Source organism: Capricornis sumatraensis, chromosome 11 (assembly GCF_032405125.1).
Source record: "Capricornis sumatraensis isolate serow.1 chromosome 11, serow.2, whole genome shotgun sequence".
NCBI classification, from domain to species: domain Eukaryota; kingdom Metazoa; phylum Chordata; class Mammalia; order Artiodactyla; family Bovidae; genus Capricornis; species Capricornis sumatraensis.
This window is the reverse complement of record NC_091079.1, coordinates 27,966,362-27,991,452: the sequence shown is the minus strand read 5'-3', so window position 1 is coordinate 27,991,452 and position 25,091 is coordinate 27,966,362. Positions and strand designations below refer to the sequence as shown.

Sequence of the window (25,091 nt, the reverse complement as noted above, 5' to 3'; positions counted from 1 at the left end):
TAGCTAGAAGATGCTCAAGTGACTCAGTGAGTTTTTCCAAACAAAACAAAAAACATTTGAGGGCAAGAACTGTCATATTTTTTAAAAATTCTCATTTTTTGCCCATAGTGAGTACTTAAAGTTATTTGTGCTCAATTTATTTTTTTTTTAATGAATCAGGCCCAAACATATGTTTACAAAAGTCCATTTGGGGGAATGAGGGTGGGATAAAATTATTTACATTAGTTTTACTTTAGCAAGTAAAGCACTAACTCTACAATGCATGTCAGAATTTTGTTACCGATGCCCCTGTCTTTTTTTTTCCCTTAGAGATTCTAGATTTGTAATATAGCAAAAGGAATATATATATATATATATGGTTTTTTTTTTTTTTAAGAAATCTGTGGCTATACAGAGATAATTTTCCCAAAGGAAGAATGGCAACTAACAACAATCTGCAATTAGAAAATAAACTGTAGTCTTTTTCCATGGGAAACTACCTGAAATGAATGTTCCATGTTATTTTCTTTTGGTTCTAGTAGGCTTTAGATTTTAAAAGTTTTGATTAACCCTTGTGAATGAGGGCAGCTTTTGCCTTTGATTCCTTTTGGAACATGTGCTGTTCCTTGTGGATACCTTAACAGCATCAGAGGGCAGAATTTGAATCATTTTTCCCGTTTTTTCTCCTTAAATATGATAAGATGATCCCGGCATGTATCTGCTTCGTGAACATTGAAGATCTTTTTCTAGGTCCTCCACAGCCTGTGAACCCCCCTAGACCTTTCAAGCATAGTGAGCGGAGAAGAAGATCGCAGCGTTTAGCCACCTTGCCCATGCCTGATGATTCTGTAGAAAAGGTTTCTCCTCCCTCTCCAGCCACTGATGGGAAAGTATTCTCCATCAGTTCTCAAAATCAGCAAGAGTCTTCAGGACCAGAGGGTAATGTATATTGATTTCCTATAGATCCAAACGTAAAAGAAGACAAAGAAAACACTTAAGAGATAAAGATTATTAAAATTTAAGAGATTTCTGCTTTTTTCCTTCTTAAGATCTCTGGACTTTGTAGATAAGCACTTCATTTGATTCTACAAATATTCGTTCAGTGCCTTCTTTGTTGATTGCCAGGCACTGTTTAACTTATGTAGCATTTTAATCCACATTGATATTAACTGAGACAGTGTACCTCTGTTAACATATTGCGTTCTTTATTCTGTGTAGTACCTGATGTTGCACATTTGTCATTGGGACCCTGTCTCCCTCTTGACTTAAGTCGTGGTTCGGAAGTCACAACACCGCTAGCCCCAGATCCCTCTTATCATAATGAATGCCTCAGAGCAGAAAAGGAAGATACACAGATGCTTACAAATCTTTCTTCCAAAGCAGTGACTGATGCAAGAGGAGCTCCAGCAGCCTCAGGTAAAAGATTCATTTTTACAAAGTTAGCTAGGCTTGCATTTATATGGTAAAATGAGTTTGATGTATAAATTACATTTTTTAATATGTTGTTCCTCCTCATAAATAACTTTTATGTAACAGCTGTGGAAGATGGGGTTTAAAGTCATTTTGTGCGACCATTGTGTACCATTTTTCCTGGACATAATTGTTATTTTGTCACTTGACTTGCTTCTCCCTACTTTTTTCTTATATCCCGTTTCTACTAAGTAGGAATTACTAGAGTTAAATATAATCACAGAAGTTCTTGGTTTTGAAGCCAGAAAATACTTAACAGGATCAGTACTTTATAGGTTTAAAAATTTTAATAGAATTTAAGAAACACTTGGCATAAGTTAACTGAACTTCGTTAAGTCTCTAAGTCGTGTCCAACTCTTTATGACCCCATGGACTGCAGCACTCCAGTCTTCCTTGTCCTTCACCATCTCCTGGAGTTTGCTGAAACTCCTGTCCATTGAGTCGGTGATACCATCCAACCGTCTCATCCTCTGTCGCTTCCTTCTCCTCCTGCCTTTAATCTTTCTCAGCATTGGGGTCTTTTCCAGTGTTTGTAATAGAACTTAATGTTTAAGAAACACTTAGCTTAAGTTAACGATATACTTTTATCTTAAATATAGTCCCATATTTTGGAGCAGAATCTCCCAAATTTAACCATAATTGATTATAACGTTATTTTGAGAGTTTCAAGTGTAAAACCAACCATGCTCTAGAAGACATTTTTTGATTATTTTATGATACTTGTTGTAATTATTTGAAACCTTTCTGAGGTGTTCTATCAAGTTGGTATTTTAATGTAACAGAATATTAATTTGTATTTCCATTATATGTTTACATCCTTTTATTTGGAATTTTATAGGATTTTAATTTCAAGCATAGAGTATGTGCAATTCAAAAATAAAGGCAAATACTAATACCTTTCCAGTAAGTTACTAATTTAGAATTAGATGGATGAAGGAGATCTGAACTGAGTCAGTTCTGAAATGGGAAAAAACATAACTATTTTTGATTTGCAGCCAAAGAGCACTGGGGATAATTGATTTTAATAGCGTCTTCTCTGAAGTCATTTTATCAAATCCTTAGGTGAAGTATGAAATAGAGCTTGCTCTTTTCTGGTGGCCTTTGGTGGATATTAAAGTAACTTAAAGAAACATGCTTTTTACATTACTGCCATTACCTTCTTATTCCTTCTTTGAAAGTAAAACTGTAACTAATAGTAAATATACAGTGTTCTACAAGTCCATTAATCAAAAAAGATTGAAGTTATTTTATATGCAATAGTGTTTCCATATCTGGATTTTTTAAAGAAACCAATGCCCAAACTTGGAGATATGTAGGCTTTGAAGCATTTCTTGTCATTTCCCAAATCTTATCCATTGTCTTTGGACACTTTATAAAAGCCCCTTCTATCTGTGGATAATTGATTTTTCTTTCCCCTGTTTTCACAAGATTTCTGAATTACCCTTAACCTTTGAGATACTTTTCCTCAAGAAGTGAAGTTCTTAAGAGTGCCTTCACAATATGGAATTTGTTGCTGTACTGAATATATAAAAATATGTTCAAGTTAAACTATATATTCATTGGGGAGATTATTTATAGTTGTGCATTTGAAAATATTTGTATTTTGGTTTATATATGTAATTTTTTCTAATAATAACAAGACTGAAAGATAGACCAGTGTAAATAGGTGTATATTATAACTAAGTTATGCTAGCTGGATGATGTATCCTAAAATGTCGAAGTAGTGATTGTGTATGGAAATCCATGATTCCAGTGATTTTGTGTCTAATCAGAATACTAGCCTAGTGTTGTTTCCAGAATTTCTAGCATATTTGTGGAGAAACAGGTAATTATCATTGAGGTGTGATTCTTGTTTCTCGTAATGGTTAAGATGCACTGGGGTAGAGGGAAGGCATGATTTTTTTTCCCCCATTTAAGTATTAGAAATAACTATTTGAGAAAGTCCAAGTAGCAAGGTAATTTTTTGGGAAGGTGAAAGGTAGAGAGGAGTTGGTTTTATAATGTGATGAGTTTGTAAGTTCGTTGAAGAGTGACGACCGTTTTAAGTATGGTGATGACTGGCAACTTTAATTGCTTAAATCAAGGAAATGCATGGTTTTAAATGTTAATTAACTGAAAGTCTTGTTTATTAGGGTTGAACACAGTCACAGCGTATTTGAATGTGGGGTTGGGAGGGATTGTTTCTCTTAACCTCTTTTAATTTTTTTATTTTTTGAGGGAAATAATAGAATTCAAGTTGTGTTCTAATTGGACACCTTTTGATTAAAACTTTGTGAACCTGTCTGACTTGCATGGAAATTCTCAGTGGTCTGCGCGCTTTTTTTCTCTTAACATTTTTGTTAGCTGCTCTCAAAAATGGTTTGCAGTGTTTGTAGGCCTTCTCTCTGCACCCCAAGTTTTCTTCCATCTGAAGTCAGAGTACCAGGAGTTTTTGTTCTGTTTGATCTTATTTTTTTTTCATGTTTACTTGGTTCATTTCCATCTTAATTATAAAAGTAAGCTTTATTACTGTTGAGTTTTAAAACTTCTGTAGAAAACATTATTTCCCAGAGCTTGTATCAAAGACATTTTCTGGGGTGTTTTTTCCAAATTGAAATTCTTGGAGTATTTAGAATGACTGAGGATATTAGTCCTTAACTGTGGAATAGTTTAACAGAGTTTTACTTTTTCTTGTGGGAGATTATGTTCTCACTGCTGAGTTTAGCAGTCAAGATAAGAACTGATGATACTATGCAGATTATGCAGTTATTACATACACCTGTTCTCAATAGGTTAACACTTGCTTTTAGTTATTTTCTAGTAGAGATAATGAACTTACGCTAATCTTCTACATTCTTCTACTGGGAAGCATGCGTGCAATGTGACTATAAACAAGATCAAAAATACCTTGCTGCCCGCATTACAACAATACCAGTCATTGGTGCCCTTGTGAAACTTGGTGCCGTTGTTCTTATTTTTTTTTCAGAATGCTTTATCTAACAGAGTCCATCAGTTTTAGGTAAGGATAGAGTCTTAGTTCTATTATTATTAGTTCTGTCGCTAACTGGGGATGTTGGCTGGTTTTCTTATTTATCTCCTGGATGTCCATATGACAATTACTGAATTACTCTGACCTCTTTAAGGAGTTTAAATCTGGAAGCTCAATGTATGAAAGGATGGGCCAACAATCAAACTGAGTCGCTGAGTCGCCTGTGCCTGGTGCTGTGCAGGCATCGCATCTTAAATGTTTGGTGGTTAGTCCATCATCTTACACCAACTTCACATTTATTTTATGAAAGCCTTTTTGTTTTAGGGTGGCTTTCAATTTTTTTTTTTCCCAGAATTGTACAAAACCAAACCAAACCACAACCAGAGACTCCTTAATCTACTTCCACCCCCACACCAAATGTTCATGGTTTATTCAAAGCCTGGGGTTTCCATGGAGAGTCTCAGGGATAGCCTCTTTTTTTTTTTCTTTTTTTTGCTGGAAAAATCAGATATTTAGCACACTGAAGAAACCACTCTGCATTATGGGGCTTTCCGTGGCATGAAAGCAGATATGGCTCAGAGATCTCTCTCTCTTGCTTTAATCTGGATAGCTCCCATTTGTTTTTTATCGTGTTTTTTGTTTGGCCAGGGGTAGGAGTGGGGTTGTAATATATATTGGCCATTATATAGTATTTTGTTTGAAAAAGTTCTGTTGATAAAATTTAGTTTACAAATCACTATTCTGTTAACTAATAACCTAGTACTGTGGTTCCCAAATTCTGCTGCATGGTGAAATAAAGACAATGTAGAGAGCGTCTCGTAAAATGACATTTGTTCTTTTATGGAATTCTTAAATAGATCTATTTTTAAATCTGTTTGTGCATGAGTGTTTTTAAAAGTCCTGTCATTATTGCCTATAGGAATATTTACTTTAATATCCTTGTTTAAATGTTGACAAGCTTTTCTCAGTTCCCTAGTTTTACTTTTGAAATTTTATAGTTAAGAAATATAGAAACCAACACAATGTTGAAAAGCAGTTTTCCTCCAATTAAAAAAAAAAAGAAATATGAAGGTTTGGGACCCCCCAGAACATGTGAAAACAGCCTAGAACGGATCCTCCTGAAAGCACTCTGATATTATAATTTCTGTATCTGTTCTGCTGTGCTGACCTGTGTTCCAGAGCTGAGGGTCAGGACAGTGTTGTTTGTCTTCCAAGTGCCTGAGGATCCCACACATTCCAGCCAGAAAAGGCATCCCTGAAAGGCTGTTCCTTTCATTTGAATCACCCCAGGTGCTTCCCAGGTGACTCAGTGGGTAAAGAACCTGACTGCTATGCAGGAGTAGCAGGTTTGATCCCTGGGTCTGGAAGAACCCTTGGAGAAAGGCATGGCAATCCACTCCAGTATTCTTGCCTGGAGAGTCCCGTGGACAGAAAGACACCTGGAGGTCTGTGTCCATAGGGCTGCAGAGAGTTGACAAGACCAGTGACTGAACACGCAGGCGCAACATGCAGATGGCGCCAGTGGCAAAGAACCCGCCGGCCATGCAGGAGACATAAGAGACGCAGGGTTGATCCCTGGGTCAGGAAGATCCCCTGGAGTAGGAAACGCCAGCCCACTCCAGTATTCCTCTCTGGAGAATTCCATGGACAGAGGAGCCTGGTGTGCTCCTGTCTGTGGGGTTGCAAAGAGTCGGACATGCCTGAAGTGGCTTAGCTTGCACGCAGGGGATTCTGGACGTGTTCCATCTTTCACACTGGAGACTCAGTGCTCCCAGAGATTAGGGCCCTACAGGGGCAAAAATCATAGTCAAGGGTTGTTTCTGGTGTATCTCTACCATCACTTAAGATTTAGAATGCAAATCTCTTATTGTTTCTGTCGTAAATGCCCTGTCATTGTCAAGAATACTGCATTAAATTTCATGGTGTGGTGCAGTCATTGTTAGTAAGCAGTGATTAGTGAAAGGAAATGAGGCATTTGTTCAACGGTCTTGATAATAAGGGAATTTAATCTCATTTCTCTTTGATGTTCTTTTCATTTTTTGGTCATAAGAAATCTTTTTATCAGGGAGATTACCAATATTTTTATTGAATTTGAAACAATTAGTAGCACCTCATTAACATTTAGTTCAAGTTGAGTGGTATTTTTAAATTTTTGTTGTGTTTTATTTAATTTATGTAAATTATTTACAGTAAGGTGAATCAAATGCTAGCTTTTTTGATACCTTATTGGAGTGATTTAAAAGTCAAAGAACTCATAAATGGTAATATTAGAGCATAATTTAATAGACTGAAATTGTATTTAAGCGTACTAGAGTCTTTTTCTTAGATTAACCCTAGACACAGATAAGATATTAGCATTGGAAATAGCTGAATATGAGTTCAGAAGCTTGGTTTAGTGTGTTTTGTCAGCAACACAGTTATTGAAGTGTACTGTTGGTTTAAGAATGTATTTTGGACTATTAGATTATAATACCTAAGTGCCATTAAGTTGAATATTTTTTTGTGTTAAGCCTTTATATCTTACATTTGGATAAAGACCAAAAATGATTTATAGAATAATTCTGTTTTGGCTTTTCTCGTTACCTAATAACACATTTGATGGAGTTCAGAGGTATTCATTTGTTCTAGGCAACAGGGGTTACAATATTAGTTTAAAAAATTTGTGCAGATTGTTGAAAACCAGTATAATTTAATATGAAATTTGATATTTCATTTGGGTGATGGGAATAGCATTTTGTCGTAATTGTCACAGGAGCAGAAATGTTACATGGACCTACTGCTGGAGTGCATTCCAGCATTTCCTGGGTTGCCAAAGGCTGTGGTGCCAGACTTGATCTTAACTGATTGCCCAGTGCATTCACCCTAACATTTTTTTATGTTTAGACCCACATTTATGCTATTTCTAGAAATGATGCAGTCTCAAATTACTCCACCATAATGGAGTAAAAAAAAAAAAAAAGCATTCATTATTTATCAGACACTAATCATTTTACATATTTTGACTCACGTAGTGCTGATAACAGTAGTAGGTAGATACTCTTATTCCTATTTGGCAGATAAGGAAACTGAAGCACAGAGAGATTAAATGATTTCCTTGAGACTGTGCAGCTAATAGATGGTGGAACTAGGAATCTAATCTGAATAGTCTGAAGAACCAAACATCATCCTTATTTCTTTGAAGTAAGAAATACCACTTCTTTGTTACTAGTTCAGGCAATAATGTAGACCTTTAGGGGAAAAGAGTCTTGGTAGAGTTTTGTGAGCAATTGTAATTTAAAACATTGTCCCATACTCTTAACCTTTTCTGACTAAACTTACGTATTTTTCCCCTAAACCTGCAGGAATATCGAAAATGGAAAAAAAAGTGAAATTGGAAGAAAAAAGCTCAACTGCATTTGGTATGAACAGAAAGTAATCTTTAAGCAAAAGACTGTAGATGGCTTGGCAGTGGGAGGACGTAGTCTGTCCCTTACTTTTTACCTGTTAGTGCTCCTGTAGGTGTAAGTGATCCTCTGTTTTAGTGTTTATTAGTTTATTCACCTCCAAATATGTTGTTTCTTAATACATGTCTTGTAGTAGTATGTGTATTTTTTTGTCAACAAACCCTAAGGCTTTCTCTGAGAACTTGATGTTTTTGAACATCTTTGAAATTATGACTGTTTAAAAATATGGTGCCATTTAATATTGTTGATCCTTAGAGAATGGATGGTAAATTAAAATAGCCTTTTTTTCCCAGCCATTTTTTTTGTACTTTCTTTATAAAAAGATACTAAATTTTCTGCTGTCTTTTCTGTCTTCTGTGCTATCATGACTGTAAGTTTTGGAATAATGGATAATAGTCTTAAATATTCTACAAATTAGCTCCCTGGAGCTTGAGTTACTCAAAGATGGTTCAATGTGGTTGATAAGCTGTGGGCTAAACCTTTCTGAGTTGGACAATAGTTGAATATATGTGATGAGTTAATTTTAAATAAAGTATTCTAGGATACTGTTTTAACATCTGTTCATTTTCTTTAAAGTGCATAATATTGAGAAAAAAGAAATATTTTAAAATTTTAAGACAAAATTTAGTTTAATGAGTTAAGTTTTTACTTCTTTGTGCTTTTTATCTTCATTCTTATATACGTGGAAAATATTGAAAGACTGAAGGAATTATTTGTGAATTTGACTTAGTTTTTAAAATATTTTTCCAAAAGAAAAAAGTTCAAGTTTTTTTAATCTTCTAATACATTTTCTTGTTAAATTTTGTGTGGAAATGCTGAGTCTCCTCAGTTAAGTTTTTCTTAAATTGTGGAGTATATTTCTTGCCACATCAGGAAACTGAGTTACGTTACTCATTTAAGAATTTTAACTACTGTCTGTGTTAACTTTAAGGTGTCAGGAGTTGGGATTTCTCAACACTGCTAATGAAGATTCCCTCTTATAGCCCAGTAAGCTAATCAGGAGTTCCAGACTCATGACAGGAACAGTTTAATTGAATCCATCCACTCTGGGCAGGTGACTGGAATAGCTGATTAAACCATAAATGCTGCTTTTAGGTTAACCACAAAGGAACACCTCGGGATCAGTCATGATTACTAACTGACTCCTTTTTGTCATTTAGGTAAGAGAAAAGAAAAGGATAAAGAAAGAAAAGAGAAGAGAGACAAAGATCACTACAAACCAAAGCAGAAGAAGAAGAAGAAAAAGAAAAAGAAATCTAAGCAGCATGGTAAGTACAGTCCTTACTCAGTATCGGGGGTATTAGTTCCCAGCAGTTACCAAAATCCACAGATGCTCCAGTTTCTTGTATCAAATGGCATGGTGTAGTCAGCCTTTCATACTTGTAGGCTCTATATACATCTGTGGAAATAAAAACTGATCTGCAATTGGCTAAATCCACCGTTGCAAAACCTGTGGATACAGAAGGCTGACTCTACGCTAAAATGGTGATTCCCATTTTTTAATATTCTAAGGTTCTTTTAGCTTTCCTCTTTTACAAAGTTGAGGTAGGACAGTATCCCCATGTTCTTAAGGCCTTCCTTTGTCTTGCCCGTTTAGCTACAGTCAGTAAGTTAAGTGGTCTGTAAATTAGTTCTCGCAATGACTAGAGTCTTTCATTGCCAGCATTATGGTGGACTAGGTACCCTGAACAAGTACCCCTCCGTGAAGGAATTTCTCTCAATCTCGAATTTAAGGTCCTTTGAATTAGCTTTCCAGAAGTGAGGGAAAATATTTTTAGAAAAGCTTGGAGAAAAAACAAATGATTTTTCTAACAACAGCTTGTCACTAAATAGTCATTAAAGCAAAAATCATTCTTAGAGATAGGTTACCATATAGTGATAAAGGTTGAGTTCACTTTACATTTTTCTAAGTTTTATCACTGAATAACATCATCATATCTTTCTTAGTAATTAATTAACACAACCCAGAAGTGTCTGTAAGGATAAGAAAGATGGCAGCTGTGTAGTTGATCCAACAGACCTGTCCAGGACACTGAACTCAGCAGCTGCAGAGTAGACAGCTTTTTCAAATAGACTCAGATAAAATGGACCATGGGATGCAACTTTAAGCAAGCCTCAACACATTTTAAGGGCTTTCCTGGTGGCTCAGATGGTGAAGAGTCTGCCTGTAATGCAGGAGACCCAGATTTGATCCCTGGGTTGGGAAGATCCCCTGGAGAAGGGAATGGCTACCAACTCCAATATTATTGCCTGGAGAGTTATCTTAAAATCACTATTGAAAAGACAAAAAGCCCTATAATGTTTAGAAATCAAGCAAAATATTTTTAAATAATTCATGGATGAAAGAACAATGCCAAAGGGAAAATAAGATATTAAGAACCTGGCAGGTGATGAAAATATCATACATGTATCAACACTTGAAAATGTAGTTAAGATTGCACTTGCGAGAAGAATATTGCCATACATGCTTATAAAAGAAAAGGCGGCTCAAAGTCAGCTAAGCCTCCAGCTTAACAGGTTAGAAAAGATTAAGCCCAGAAAAAGTAGAAGTGAACATGAATAATAAACATATGAACAGAAATTAATGAACTAAAAAAAAAGGTAGGAAGAAATGAAAAATGCCAGAATTAAATGATGACACCTAATTTTAGACTTCCGGCCCCTAGAACTGAGAGAATAAGCTTCTGTTATTTCTGTCCACCAGTTTTGTGGTAATTTGTTGGGGGCAGCTCTGGGAAACTGATACAACTCCAAATTCAGTTTGTTATTATTGTTGTTTAGGCACTCAGTTGTATCCAACTCTTTTGGGACCCCATGGACTGTAGCCCACCAGGCTCTTCTGTTCATAGCATTTCCCAGGCAAGAATATTGGAGTGGGTTGCCATTTCCTCCTTCAGGGGGTCTTCCCCATCCAGGGATTGAACCCAGGTCTTCTGCATTGGCAAGTGGGTTCTTTACCACTGAACCACCTGGGAATCCCCAAAATTTATTTTAATTGATTTAAATAGCTTTGCTCTCAAAATCAGAAGAGAACAGTATGGGAAAGGGCAGTCACAGGCCGTTCTTATTTGTGGACAAAGAGGCAAAACACATGGAATTAAATCTAGCAGGATGTTTAAAAATATGACCATATAGGATTGGAATGCAAAGTGGTTTGACATTAGAAAATGAATTAATGAAATTCACCACAGTAACATAGTTTCAATAGATGTAGAAAAACCATTTGATGCATCTGTGTGTACTTACATTAAAAAAAAAAAAAAACTTTTGAATAGCAGATTGTAAAACTTTATTTAGAAACATAAAGAAAGCCTAAGTAATTGGGAAATGACTCATATTCATGGGGTAGTAGATTACTCTTGAAAAGGTGCCACTTGAAATAAATGTATAGATTCATTGCTGATTCTGAACTTAACATGGAAGAGTAAAGAGCCAAGAATGAGATAGTCACTCTTGAAGAAGAATAAGGAGAGTTACTATTCAGTTATCAAAGCAGGGAGGTATTTTGAAGGAATAGAATGTGTTAAGAACAGAATAATCCAAAGCAGATCATACATATTTCAAAACTTAGTTTGTTCAAAGCTGACCTCTTAGTTTGGTAGGTAACTAATTGGTATTAGAATAATTTATAATCCATATAGTGACAGTAAAACTGGACTCCAGCCTTACACCATGTACAACAATCAGACTGATACTGATGAGACTTCCTATGTGAAAGACAAAACTATAGAACTTTGAAAGTACAGAAAGTCATCTTTGTGCTCTTTGGGCAGAAATTTCTAAATGAAGAATGCTACCCCAAAAGAAAAGGTTGAAAATGTGACTAGACTGAAATGAACTTTGGTTCATCAAAAGCCTTACAGAGAGAGTAAAAAAACAACACAAACCATAAGAAAATAATCATAACAGAAATACCTGACAGAGTATTAGTATTCAGAATGTATTTCAAGCCCTTACAGATCAAAAAGAGAAAGAAAACCCAGTAGGAAAATGGACAAAAGAGTTTAATAGGTATTTCACAGAAGTGGAAACCTGAAAGTGGTTATATAAGACAGTGCACACTCTTAGGCGAAGCTGCCTAATGTAACTTGCAGAACCTAGTGAAATCTATTTCCTCTCTGCCATATTGGCAGAAATTACGAGGTGAAAGGTATCAGATGTGCCGAGGAGGTGGAGGCAGTGGTACAACCACCACGGGAAAGCCGCGATGTTTTTCTGATGAGAGTGGAGTTGACCTCAAATTCCGAACTAAACTCACACGGTCTGTCAGGAGACATGTGCAAGAATGTTGATGGCAGCACTGGCACTGGCCTGGGTCCTCCTGTCTTTCAGTGGGATCTGTGTCACTGTGTAAAATAAAGGGATGATACCCACTGGACTTGCATGAATAAAATGGATAAACTAAGAATCAAGTCACAGAGGAAAACATGTACAGCTTTACAGTTTCATTTATGTAAACATCTAAAAGGTGTAAAACTAAGCAGTATATTTTTTAGAGATTCCAATGTATGTAGCAAAAGCATAAAGGAAAGCAGGAGGATGATAAATAGAAATTCAGAATTAGTGTTGCCTGTGAGGTAGAGAAAGGACTTTTCAGTTCACATTGAAGGTGGCACAAAGGAACCTTCCAAAAGTGACAGTGATGCTCTCTCAGAGTACATGGTGACTATCTGAGCATTTTGTAGTATTTACCGGCTTTATGTCATACTCATTTCCCCCCCATACGCATCAGACACTTAAACAAAAAACAGTTTCAGAAACTATGACGCCAATGAGGTACTTTCAGAATTTGTAATCATTGTTGGTAAATTCTTCAGATTTTAATTCTCTCTGTAGGTCAAAAATAGCATCTGATCTTCCCACAGAATATAAAGTTTCTGTATTCTCAAACTCTAAAGTAAATTTGAAGATGTGGGATCAAAATGGCATTGAAAAACTGGAACCCACTTCCCAGACACTCTGCCTTGCTTCTCAGCTTTTCTGTCTGACCCCACCCCTTCATAGACAGCTCTTTGGAAGTCATACCGGAGAGAACCAAAAATCAGGTGAACAGAAACCAGGAACCACAGATTCCTGTTTAGTGACTTCTCTCCTGTGATGATATATCAGAATGCAGGCATGACAAGTGTCACACTGCAGGCCAGATGCCAGATGAACTAGCTGAAGGTATTTGGCTGCCTTGGGTATTCCAGTGGAGACACTGAAGCGTCAGGGCAAAGCGTCAGGGCAGGAAGGGCCGTGCTTTTTTTAAGTCACCTTAATGTCGCGTCAGCAAACAGGACTGTTCTAGTACGCTGCAGCAGATGCAGAGTCTCCTGTACTGAAGCACCTGTGACAGTGGGGAACAGACAGCAAGGAGCGGCTGATGAAGAACAAAGTAAGAAGCAGGCCATACTTGGTAGCAGAGTGAGGGGTAGTGACTGCACGTGAGATTGCAGGAAGCGATGACTTAAAGAAAGGAGAATGGTTAGGATGAGTAAGTGAAAGTGGCTTAGTCATGTTCGACTTTTCCACTCCATGGATTGCAGCCTTCCAGGCTATCCTGTCCATATAATTCTCCAGGCAAGAATATTGGAGTGGGTTGCCATTTCCTTCTCCAGGGATGACTTAAGTCTTGGACAAGTTCAGAGAAAATTTGCATTTCAGACTTGTAGCCCACCATGACCTATGGTGACACTGTTTATAAAGACCCATGGAGTTTTCCTGATGGTTCAGCAGGTATAGATTTCGCCTGCTATGCAGGAAACATGGGTTTGATCCCTGGGTTGGGAAGATCCCCTAGAGGAGGAGATGGCAACCCACTCCAGTATTCTTGCCTGGCGAATCCCCATGGACAGAGGAGCCTAGTGACCTACAGCCCATAAAGAGTCAGACATGACTGAGCAACTAAGCACATATTAAAGAAATAAACCTTTTTAAAAAAAGGTTGCATGTTTTTTAATTAAAAAGAACCTTATATCTTTGCATTGTAAAATCAGATCTATAAATGAAAATCTTAACTTTGAAAACAGAGTCCTGGTAAAGACTAGCAATGCATAGGAGCATTGCTGTTTGTACACAGCAGGTGTTAGAGCGGGTAATCACTAGCATCTTTGCAATTAATTATTACATTTGAGGAAAATTTATTCTGGGCTATTTAATTCATCTTGGAAATGACACTTTCCCCCAGGTGATTAAATTAGAAGAGTGTTCTTTAAACTTAAATAGGGGGTTTTAAATAACTTTGAAATTTTAAGGACATCTTAAATTTTAAAGAATTCACATTATTACTGCATGCGTTCCTAATAGATGTATTTTAGTCTGCAATTACTACCATCAAGGAGTTTAAAAAATTCTTTTCCTTTTACCACTCAGTGCAGTTTTGCATATCCTGTGATGCTTATTATGTACCAGATACTAAGCATTTTACGTATACTAGTTCATTTAATCCCGACATTAACCTTCCATGGTGGGGCCTGTTAGCCCCATTTTATAAACAGTTAACTAAAACAGAAAGATAAAAGAGAGTTGTCCAAGCTCACATGGCTAGTAAGTGGAGAAAAGCAGATTGAAACCCAGGCAGTCTAGCTTCTGAGTCTTAATTTTCATGCTGTGTTGTTAATTTTGACCTCCTTGCCTTAAATACTGTTTTCTAGGCTATGCATTCTTCCTTCCTTGTGTCTGTTAACATACTAAGTCCTTAGTAGTTATCTGTTAGTTTAAATGAAGCTATGGAAAATAGTAGTTAAACGATCCTTTATAATTATTCCATACAACTGTGGGTTGACAGATGTTTTGATTACCAGAATTAGTTTACATAATATAAAGTTAACATTGTGTTCAGTCCTGTGTGTGTGAGAAATGGCTATCTTGGGATTTTATTTGAGTGACATCTTTGCCAGTGGTTAACTTTGTTATTTTAAGCAAATTGCTTCATCTCCTTGTCTTTTATGTATCTGTAAATATGGGGAAACTGAAGACATAACAGAGGTTTAAGAGAACTAGAATGAGAAATGCAAAGAGAATCCAAAGTGTTATATAGTAAAAACAAAGATTCCCTTCTAGGTGTTTGTAAGCAAGCATTTATGTTGGGAGTGGTAAGGAGTAGGCATAAATATCTACCGTGATGTGTTGTGTGTGTGGTAAAAGTGATACAAAATAAATTCTACTTGGTGAAGCTTTATGAAGAAGATGACATTTGCTCTAACCCTGAAACATAGCAGTAGACTTCTATTCGTAATAGCCATAGGGCATGAGAGTGGGGAATACAGGTTCGGTGTAGAATGCTAGGGCTTCCCAGGTGGCGCTAGTGGTAAAGAACCCACCTGCCAGAGACTTAAGGAGATGTAAGAGACCTGGGTCCAATCTCTGGGTTGGAAAGATCACCCTGGAGGAGGGCATGGCAACCTGCTCTGGAATTCTTGCTTGGAGAATCCCATGGACAGAGGAGCCCAGTAGGCTACAGTGCACAGGGTCACGAAGAGTCAGACATAACTGAAGCGACTTAACATGCAACCATGTAGAATGCTAGGAAATTTTATTTTTGTTCAGTGCTAATATACTGTACAGAGATTAAATGTCCTCCATGTTTTATTTTTAATACCAAATTGAGATTTCTACCATTATTTTTATACTGAACAAATACTTCCCTTTTCTCTGAGAGGGCCTTATAATATGTAATCAGTAAAAGGGCAGCTTTTGAGAGCTGATTGTGCAAGTTTACATCCTGATTGTGACACTTAGAGCTTAAGTTATTTAAATTCTATACACTTCAGTTTCCTTGTGTGTAAAATGGTGATGATAGTTTCTGCTATGTAGATTCATTGTTAGGATGTCATAAGGTGATTGTTATGAAGTACTCAGTACCTGGCTAGCATTTAGTAGATCCCCTTCACATTTCCACACCTGTGCTCAAGTAAGGCGATGCTGGCAGCTTTGCAGTTCCAGGGAGGCTCTGAGGGATGACTCTGAGGTCTGGCAGTGTGAGCATAGTCTGGGAGCATCCCACTGCTGAATGACATTGGGCGTGAGGCCTGAGAGAAGTGGTTTTAAAAGCTTCCCAGTGTGTATCAGATGCAAAATCCGCTAATAACGCTTTTCTAGTTAAGAGTAAGGCTTCTGTAGTCAGACTGTCTGGGTTCGAATGTTGGCTTTGCCATTGATAGCTGTGTCTTCTTGGGCAACTGAACCTTTTCTGCCTGTTTTTTCATTTGTATAACAGCACTAACAGCACTAGTTTTTTGTTGGAGAACTGTGAGGATTAAGAGTAGTTGGTACCCATAATACACTTACGTCATACTTGGCATGGCCCATGCCATGGTGTTTAGGATGACCGCTGCTGCTGCCACACACTACTACCTAACAGTGAGTCAGAAACAACACACATTGATGCTCTTAAGGTTCTGGAGGTCATACGTCCAAAATGGGTCTTAATGGGCTAAAACCAAGGTGTCAGGACTGCACTCCTCTCTGGAGGCTCTGGGGAGAATCCGTTTTCTTGCCTTTCCCAGATTCCAGAGGCCACCGCATGTCCTGGCTCATGTCCTGCCCCATCTTCAAAGCCAGCAGTGGCGGCTCAGGTCTCGTCTTAGTTTACATCCCTCTGACACTGACTCTTGCCTCCCTCTTAATTTTAGGGACCCTTGTGATTACGCTGGGCCAACCCAGATAGTTTGAGATAATCTCTTAAAGTCAGCTGATGACCACCTTGATTCCATCAGCAGCCTTAATTCCCCTTAATTTCCCATGTGATCCAGCATATCCACTCGTTCTAGGGATTGGGCCTTGGACATTTTAGGGGACTGTTATTCTTTCTCCCATAACCACCAACTGCAAATGGCTGAGACTCAGTGTGCGCCAGCATTGGACTGTTCTCGTAAACATTGCTTTCCACTCTCTATGATTCTTCAGCCTTTTCTACCTCTCATTTATTCCTTCATCTGCATTAGTTACATCCTTTGCCTCACACTCAGTTGAGGAAATGGAAGCCATCAGATGAACACTGGCTCATCTCTTCTCCACCACATCTATGTACTTAGCTGAATATGTCCTCTCCTTTACCTCTGCCAAAATGGAAAACTGCCTGTCTTTTTATTCTTGAATGCTGGCATGTCTCCTGTGCTCCCCCCCGACCCCCACCCCCATCACCACCCCTACCGCATGTTTAGATTTGTATGGACAATGTGTAGGATCTTCCTTCTTTCAAAAGCCCCCTGTGAACTCACATTTCGTTTCTGATTTCTCCACCTCCTATTTATGCTTCCGCTCCATCTCAGAACCCCAGTTTCAGCACCAAGTTGTTCAAGCAGAAACCTGGAAATTGCCCATGATGGCGGCTCACAGCCCTCCGTCTCCAGTCTGCAGATCACTGCGTCTGCTTTCAAATGTCACCTCAGCCGCCATCCTCCCAGCCCAGCCTGCCAGCATTTCTTGTCTGGTCTGTACCACTGCCTCTGAACTGTGTCCCCACTTCTGTTCATGCTCCCCGGACTCCCCCTCCATTCCACAATTTTAAAACACGGGTGTCACATCCTGCTCCTCCTTACAGACTTTGACTTTTGTTCCTTTAAAACCAAGAATAAAATCTTACCTTCAGTGTGGTCTAGCTCCTGTCACTCTGGCCTCATTTCTTACCTCCCTCCCTCCCTCCCTCACTGTGTTCTGGCCACGGGCTTGTCCTGTCATTCAGATGTGCCCAGTGTTCTGCTTAGTGGCCGCCCCATGTGCCTAGACTCGCACCCTCTCCTGTCTTTGCCCCCGACTGCACCCAACTCAGCCAGTCCTTCTGCACCACTCAGTCTAAGCTGAAGAAGACAGAACTTTGACTGATTTCTTTCTGGACCATTTAATGTAGTTCAGAGGTTTTCTGCTGAATTTATTGATTGAATTATCACTATGATAATTGACATGCTAGACGTGAGAATCTCTTTACCAAAAAAAAGAAAAGCAAACAGTTAATTACCATCTTCCACATCTTAACTTCAGACATAGCTGTGATTATGATGAAGAGAAAATGTAACTATAATCCTTGTTCACTTCTGGACTACTTAATAAGAGTTTGTGGATACCAGTTAGAACCTGGTGCTCCCTGCTGTGTAGACACTGCCTGGGGTGTATCTCCCAATGTTCTTGCCAAAGCCAGTTCATCAGATGCATGATGATCTAGCTGCTCATGGATGAGAAGAGAAAGTGGTGGCATGCTTGTTTATGTGTCATAAAACATGACCTTCTCATTATTTTTGTAGTGACTCTTCTTGATTACTTGACACTTTATTAATATTTCTCTATGTATCTTATGTTGCAGACTATTCAGACTATGAAGACAGTTCCCTAGAATTTTTGGAAAGGTGCTCTTCTCCACTAACTCGATCTTCTGGGAGTTCTCTGGCTCTGCGAAGCATGTTTACGGAGAAAAATACAACATATCAGTACCCAAGGGCAATCTTGTCAGTTGATCTTAGTGGTGAAAGTATGTGTAACCATGTAATGCTTAAAACAAAGTCTTATGATTCTTAAATGTGTAACTGAGAACAGCGCATACTTGATCAGGTCCTGTCTGAGCAGGGCCCACAATTTAAAAAGTTACTCGATAAACCAATATGAAAATCTCAACATTAGAAATTTAGCTACTTTTAAATTTTATATGAAGTAGAACAAGCATTTCTACCTAACTGTAGGACAGGCGGTAAGGAAACAATTAGTGTCCACTGTGTACTGGTCTTCTGCAGGTGTTTTTACATGCACTATATTCTTCACTGCCAGCTTATAAAATAGATACTATTACCCACACTGCACAAACAAGCAGAGGCTTATAGGTTAAGTAACTTATAGGGCTAATTAGTATTAGAATTAAAATTCAAACCAAGGTCTATCTTAACTCCAAAGAAAATGCTTTTTCTACCAGATTTTTATCCTAGTCTTAAAAAGACACTTTGAATTCCAGATCACAGATACTTCTGTAACCAAAAGTCTGGAAATGTGGTCCAAGCAGTGATCGGAACACATTCAGGTGTTAGGCATGTTGACAGAAAGCCAGTTAGGCGATGGCATGAGCCTTGGAGTTGGAAAGGCTCAGGTTCTCCTGCAAGTCCAGTCCCTGTGGTGGAGGGGGTGAGGACTCTCCTGCCAGTGTGCTAAGCAGTGGGGAGAGAGACTCTTAACTATAGACATTGATAGCAGTGGCTTGAGACTGGAGCTCCAGCACAGTCAGGGAATGGAAGGTAAAGGATGGGGCTCCATCCTGTGTGAAATCCCAGGACTGTTTAGGGGGTCCCCTGTCTTCTTGAGTGCCCTGCGTGGCGGATGCCAGGTCATGTTTCTCTTTGGCACTGTTACCGCCTGCTCTCTTCCAGGCCTAACTCCCTTCTAGCTCACGATAGAGAAAAGTATATTCTTCCCTTGACCCTAAAATAAGCACTTAGCACTTGTGAGATTTTTAAAATCTCAAATCTAAGAAAAACAGGGGAGGGAGGACTAGGGAAAAGGTCCATCCCCTTTTCCCTTTTGGGCCAGTGGTTCTTAACCTTAGGTGTACATTATATTCATTGGTGTGAGGCTAAAATACCAGGTATTTTAGGTGCTGCAGCAGGGTAGAGGTCTGGGGGTTTTGGGAGGGCAGATCCTGGCAAGATAGCCCTGGTAGCTGGTGTTGAAAATCAGGTAACCCCCATCCTGTGAGTCATCAAGGTCTGATGGTTGCCTGTTTATGCAGAGTGATGGAGAGTGGGGGATGGGCGAGTGGTGTGGCCGGAACTAGAACAGGTGAGCGGGGCTAGAAGGAGTGTCCTGAGCGTTTCCTTGCTCTTCACGTGTTCAAGCTCTGAGCCCTGAGAAGGAAAGTGGGGAGGTTCTCAAATGTGAGGGTGCATCAGAACCAGCTAGAGAACTTCTTACACCTGATCTCTGGGCCTTACCCAGAGAATTTCTGGGTTCCAACCAGTTCCCAGGTAGTGCTGACTTGGACAGTGCACTTGGGGACTATGTCTGGAAACAGGAGTGATAGTTCTGGGGGCAGCAGTGTGCTGGGGCCGCTTGGTTGGAGCTGTCATCAGGTGGTGGTCCAGTGCAAGAGGGAACCTGTACCTGCTTTTCTTACTTCCAACCCTGTGACCCATTTACTTAGCCTCCAGAATTCAGCTGAATATTGCTTTATTGCTTGTGAGTTAGTCAGACTGGATTTTCTGGCCAGTATATCAAATTTGCCTTCTAACACCATAAAGCCTGGCTGTTTTGGTTATACAAGCCCATGTATAATTCCTTTTAAGGGTAATAGTGTTTAAATTAAATTCATTACTGTTATGATTGCCATCCGTTTAATACCACGTATGTGTGCAGCAGTGTTTGAAACTGTTCATCTGTGTTCTAGTCTGTCATTTTGAAACATGAACTTGTGTTCAGGAAAGCCCAAGAGAAAAATAAAGATTTTGGATTTCAGTTAGGAAGAGTATGAATAAGTGAAATTTCTTACTCAGATTGTTAATATTAAAATATTTTATAATAGCTAATTGATTTACTTCTTGCTGCTTGAATGTTTTCTTGTATTTCTTTACCATTATCCTCATTTCTACTGACCTCACTCTCCAAGATGTCCCAAGATTCTAAGGAGAAAAAACATGTGTTTTTTTGTAAAACATTAACTTTTTGTAAATCAGAAACAAAACATTCAAAAACATTGAGTCAGGGAAAAAATAGCCAAGATTCGAAGCTGATAAGGAAACTAAAGCATATGAAATATTTAGAATACAGATAGCATGAATTACTTGGTTTGAGTTGAGGCAGCTTACATCTGATCTGATTAAGTCTGAAAAGGAAATTTTCTCTATATCACGACTCCCTCCTCCCCACTTCCAAAAGCATGCTGGAGTGGCTGTCGTGTATATCAGGCTTCACTCTGAGCACTGGCTGCGGAGCAGTCAGCAGTGCAAAAGCCCTTGTTCCCCTGGACGCTTGACCTGCTAGAAAGGGGAAGTGAATAAACAGCAGTGGAGGAATGTCTGAGCACATGACTGCACGTTAGGGAGGTGAGGTAGAGAGGAAGGAGCCCTCTCTGCTCTGAGGATGGCCCCCATTTAGCAGCCTCCGGGCAGTGGGACGACTCAGGTTCCCCAGCATTTCTCCACCCACACTCCGACACACTTCTAGCGTCCTGCCGTCATTTCTTTCCCTTTGTCATTACTCATGTATTTCCTTATATTTGCCTCAGTTATTTTTCTGGAGTAGCCTGAGCTAAATGGTAGTCTTTGATTTAACCCTGTTACAAGAACAAACCTGAAACCTAGCACTTAAATAGAGTCTTTGTAGTGGTCATCCATATAATCTAACTTCTGGGATGTACTTTTTTGCAGGGGGTGGGGGGATTTTATCAAAATGAAATTTAGAATGTTATTAAATTCCTCAGGGAACTCATAATCCCGATTTAAGAAATCCTGGTGAGATCCGTGAGTGCACGGGCTCTAGAATGAGGCTGTCCTGGCACGCAGTTGGCTTTACCACACGCTGGCTACACTGCCTGGCAGGTTGTGTCTTATATACAAAGTGCTTCATGTGGTCCCTGCTGTCTCTGAAGTGCAGTGCTGGTTACTGTTACTGAGATTGTTAAAGAGTCGTATTGCTGTTAGCTCCTAGGCACGCTCTTTCACTTCCCTGAAGTGCTATTATCTGTATGGTGCAAATAATGAAACCTCTTTCTATGACCTGTTGCTGTGAGGATCAGAAGGGATAATGTTTGTGAAAGCATTTGAAGACTGCCTATTTTAATTATTAATATCCACTTTGGCCATCACTTCTATAAGCACCTGGACTAGAGGATACTTTCTGAGTCACTTGTAATGGTATTAACATAAGATGTAAAACAGTCACAGTCACCCAAGCTTCAAAAATCATTTGTTTCATTGACTGGCAGCAAATACTCTGTTCCCATTCATCCGTCCTCCCTGTCTAAATACTTAATAGCTTATATGCACTTCCCACAGCACCTTTCTTTCTAGAAAATGACATAAAACTGGAAAAAGCAGTGCTGAGCGCACTTTTATGTATGTTCTAGACTTATCGGACATGGAATTCCTGGATGATTCTTCCACGGAGAGTTTGCTCCTCAGTGGGGATGAGTACAATCAGGACTTTGATTCAACGAATTTTGAAGAGTCTCAGGATGAAGACGATGCTCTTAATGAAATTGTGCGATGCATCTGTGAGCTGGACGAGGAGAATGGCTTCATGATTCAGGTGACCTGTGTTCCCCTTCACAGGAATCAGTCGGTCCAGGTGCTCGGCATGTGCGTGGGGGCACCTGTGTTCTCTTTTTCCTCCCCGTCCTTTGGAAGATGGAGGTTTCTAGCTTGTCATTACATTTAAAGTACCAGTTTTAACGACTGTCAGGTCTCATCTTCAGATGAAGTGTAGTTTTCTTACCCGAGGACCTGTCTCCAGGGTGTTTATTTTGAGGTTTTCAAGCTAAGATTCTTTTCAAGAGCCATTAAAACGGCTAAGCTTCCACATTGAAGGGGAGACCATAGAACTGTTCTCCTGCTGGTCTGAATCCTGTTGTCTAGTAATTTATGTCATCTAGTCACCCTTTAAAGGGCAGATACTGAAACAGAGTTTCCACAGTGTCGAAGATTAAAGGAAAGCTTTGTTGCAAGGATTACCCTTACATATCACCTCTCCCTGTAGAAAAGGGATCTTTGAGACAAAGGAAAGCATAACCCATGTTTTGTGATGACGTTTGGAAGATCTGGAGGTTAGTTCTAGAAACGAAGAAAGAGTAACTTCCTCCTTACTCTTCTTTTCTCCGCTTTCCAGTGGTTTTCTCAAATAAGGGAACTACAAGTTTGTAGGTTCACCACACAAGTAGTACTTCACAAGGTTGTAGCCTCACACACTGCTTCAAAGTTGCTTTTTTTCTTTTTTTAATTTCTCTACTTTAATAAGCAATTTTTAAGTTTTAAGGATGTGGGAAATAGGAGACATAGTTTTTGACTTACTTGTGATTAAGCCAGTTTACTAAAGCACATGTTAATGGGTGCACCAAGTTCCTGAAATAGTCTACTTTAAGTAAAGTAAAGCTCATGGTAAGTCATGACTCGCTTTTGTGACGTGGATTAAGAAGTGAGCGGGCCGAAGCCGCAGGAGGACTCAGCCAGCTAGCTGAAGAGAAGGGGCTTGTCTTAGTTCCCAGCAAGTGAAACGCGGTTGTCTTCCGGCAGTGTGAAGAGTGCCTGTGCTGGCAGCACAGCGTGTGCATGGGGCTGCTGGAGGAGAGCATCCCGGAGCAGTACCTCTGCTACATCTGCCGGGACCCCCCGGGTAAGCCTCCGTCCCTCCTGCGCTCACCGGTCCCACTGTACATCCGCCGCCTGACGTCCCACCTTCCATGTCAGCTAGACACTGCTTGCTTGTTAAAACTTGAAAGTGTTTTTCACTGTTAACAGTTTTATTTTCCACATCAGTTACTTAAAACATTAGCATAAATTCATCAGCATAATTAATGCCTTACAGGAAGGACCGGGTTGCGGCTTTTTCCTAGAGAAGAACTCGCTCTTCAATGTACTCCTGTGTGTTGATTTCTAAATAGGCTAATGTATGGTTATTTGAATGGATTCATAGCCTGAACTCAGGCTCCTCCTGACGGGGTTTTGAACAAGCTTCTGGGGGTGCTGCATGACCTTGCAGTATAAGAGCAGGTGGGATGCCCAGGGACCACATCCGACCCCTTTGTTTCACTGACGGGGCAAGTAGGAGCCTGGGCCTCACGTGCCTTGTGCTCAAGATGGTTAGACTGGCGGCACCGGGAGGAGCTCCTGCACCTGCCTCCCCCGCACTTGGGCCTTCCTTGCTGCAGGTGCTCTTTGAGCAGCAGTGTCCTACATGTGGTGTGTGCTTCCAGTTCCCCAGCAGAACCCATGCAAGCATCTCAGATAAAGGCTGCTGCCTTTTCTTGTGTGTATCAGATGAATAACACAAAGAAGCAGGAGAGTTATTTAAACCTTCATGAATGTAGGCATTTGTTCATTCATTCATCTAGCAGCATTTATGGGATTCCTTCTGTTTGCCAGGCTCTGTGGTTAGAGGTAAGATGAGGTAAGAGGTAACCATGCCATCCACTCGCTCACTGTATAGTAGGGGACACAGACATAGAAGCAGCTAATTGTAACTGGATATAGTCACTGTTGATAGTGAAGATATAGGATTATATCAGATTCAATAGATATAGAGCTCTTAAACATGAAGGAGGGGGTCCCTGTTTACTTAACTAGAATTCTATGTTTCATCCAGTTCAACTCCTAGTTTCTATCTAGCCCTTTCGACCTTTTTAGAGAACAGATGACAGATAAGTAAAAAAATAAAAAGGTAGTCCTCTGCAGGTGTGACCTGCCACTGAGCACATCCTTAATGGAGTTTGTTCTCCTTACTGGGCAGGAAATCTGACGGTGGGAAGAACTCTAAACAGTGCCAACTCCTCGGAACACTAGCCTTGCTCATCTTTGGAATTTGTTCTTAGTCCTAGAGCTTGCCTCACTCACTGAGTGATATTGGTCTGGTAGCAGTTGAAGGGAAGTCTTGAGTGAATGGACTCTTTTGTCACTGTAATCTCAATTTCATCTACAGGTCAGAGATGGAGTGCAAAGTATCGCTACGATAAGGATTGGTTGAATAATGGGAGAATGTGTGGGTTATCGTTTTTAAAAGAAAATTACTCTCACCTCAATGCCAAAAAGATAGTTTCCACACACCATCTGCTTGCTGATGTCTATGGTGTTACAGAAGTCCTGCATGGGTTACAGCTGAAGATCGGAATACTCAAGTAAGTGAAGGGCGGCCAAGGGAGGGGCTCGGTTAGGTGTAAGTTTTAATTCAAGCTAAGTCAGTTGTTCTTTGTTTCCAACTAATTTTTACTGGAGTGTAGTTGCTTTACTGGCCAACTGGAACTGATCATGTCTTTGGTAGACTCCATGCATCCTGGTGTCAGGCACTTCGGTGTACCTTGTTTATGTCTGCCTTCCCTGACTAAGCCTTGAGTTCCTGGAAGGTCGGGATTGTGTCTTACTCATCATTTTATTCCTAGAGCTTAGTGGAGGGGTAAGTTCTCAGTAACAAATGAAATTTGCTTCTGTTGGATGTCATAAACCTGAAGATGAATTTCTTCATAAAAAAGTCATGCAAATGCTAAAACTCAAGAGGGAAACTAACTTATAAAGATAGGCTTTAAAAAAAAATGTGGTTGTCCTTGACATCAATATAAATTTCTGAACATG

The 25,091-nt window shown here is 39.4% G+C and overlaps 1 protein-coding gene across 6 annotated transcripts in view; it reads left to right on the top strand.

Moving 5' to 3' along the window:
• Positions 1 to 25,091, top strand: part of PHF20L1 (PHD finger protein 20 like 1) — a 66,598-nt gene that overhangs the window by 35,632 nt on the left and 5,875 nt on the right. For 5 of the 6 annotated variants that reach the window (XM_068983339.1, XM_068983338.1, XM_068983336.1 and 2 more), the window contains 8 exons: positions 730 to 918; positions 1,198 to 1,395; positions 7,759 to 7,815; positions 9,021 to 9,128; positions 18,143 to 18,307; positions 21,881 to 22,062; positions 23,043 to 23,142; positions 24,445 to 24,640. In XM_068983339.1, coding sequence (XP_068839440.1) covers positions 730 to 918; positions 1,198 to 1,395; positions 7,759 to 7,815; positions 9,021 to 9,128; positions 18,143 to 18,307; positions 21,881 to 22,062; positions 23,043 to 23,142; positions 24,445 to 24,640 — 1,195 coding nt within the window. The remainder of the gene's footprint in view (positions 1 to 729; positions 919 to 1,197; positions 1,396 to 7,758; positions 7,816 to 9,020; positions 9,129 to 18,142; positions 18,308 to 21,880; positions 22,063 to 23,042; positions 23,143 to 24,444; positions 24,641 to 25,091) is intronic. The other variant, XM_068983340.1, reaches the window with a different exon arrangement.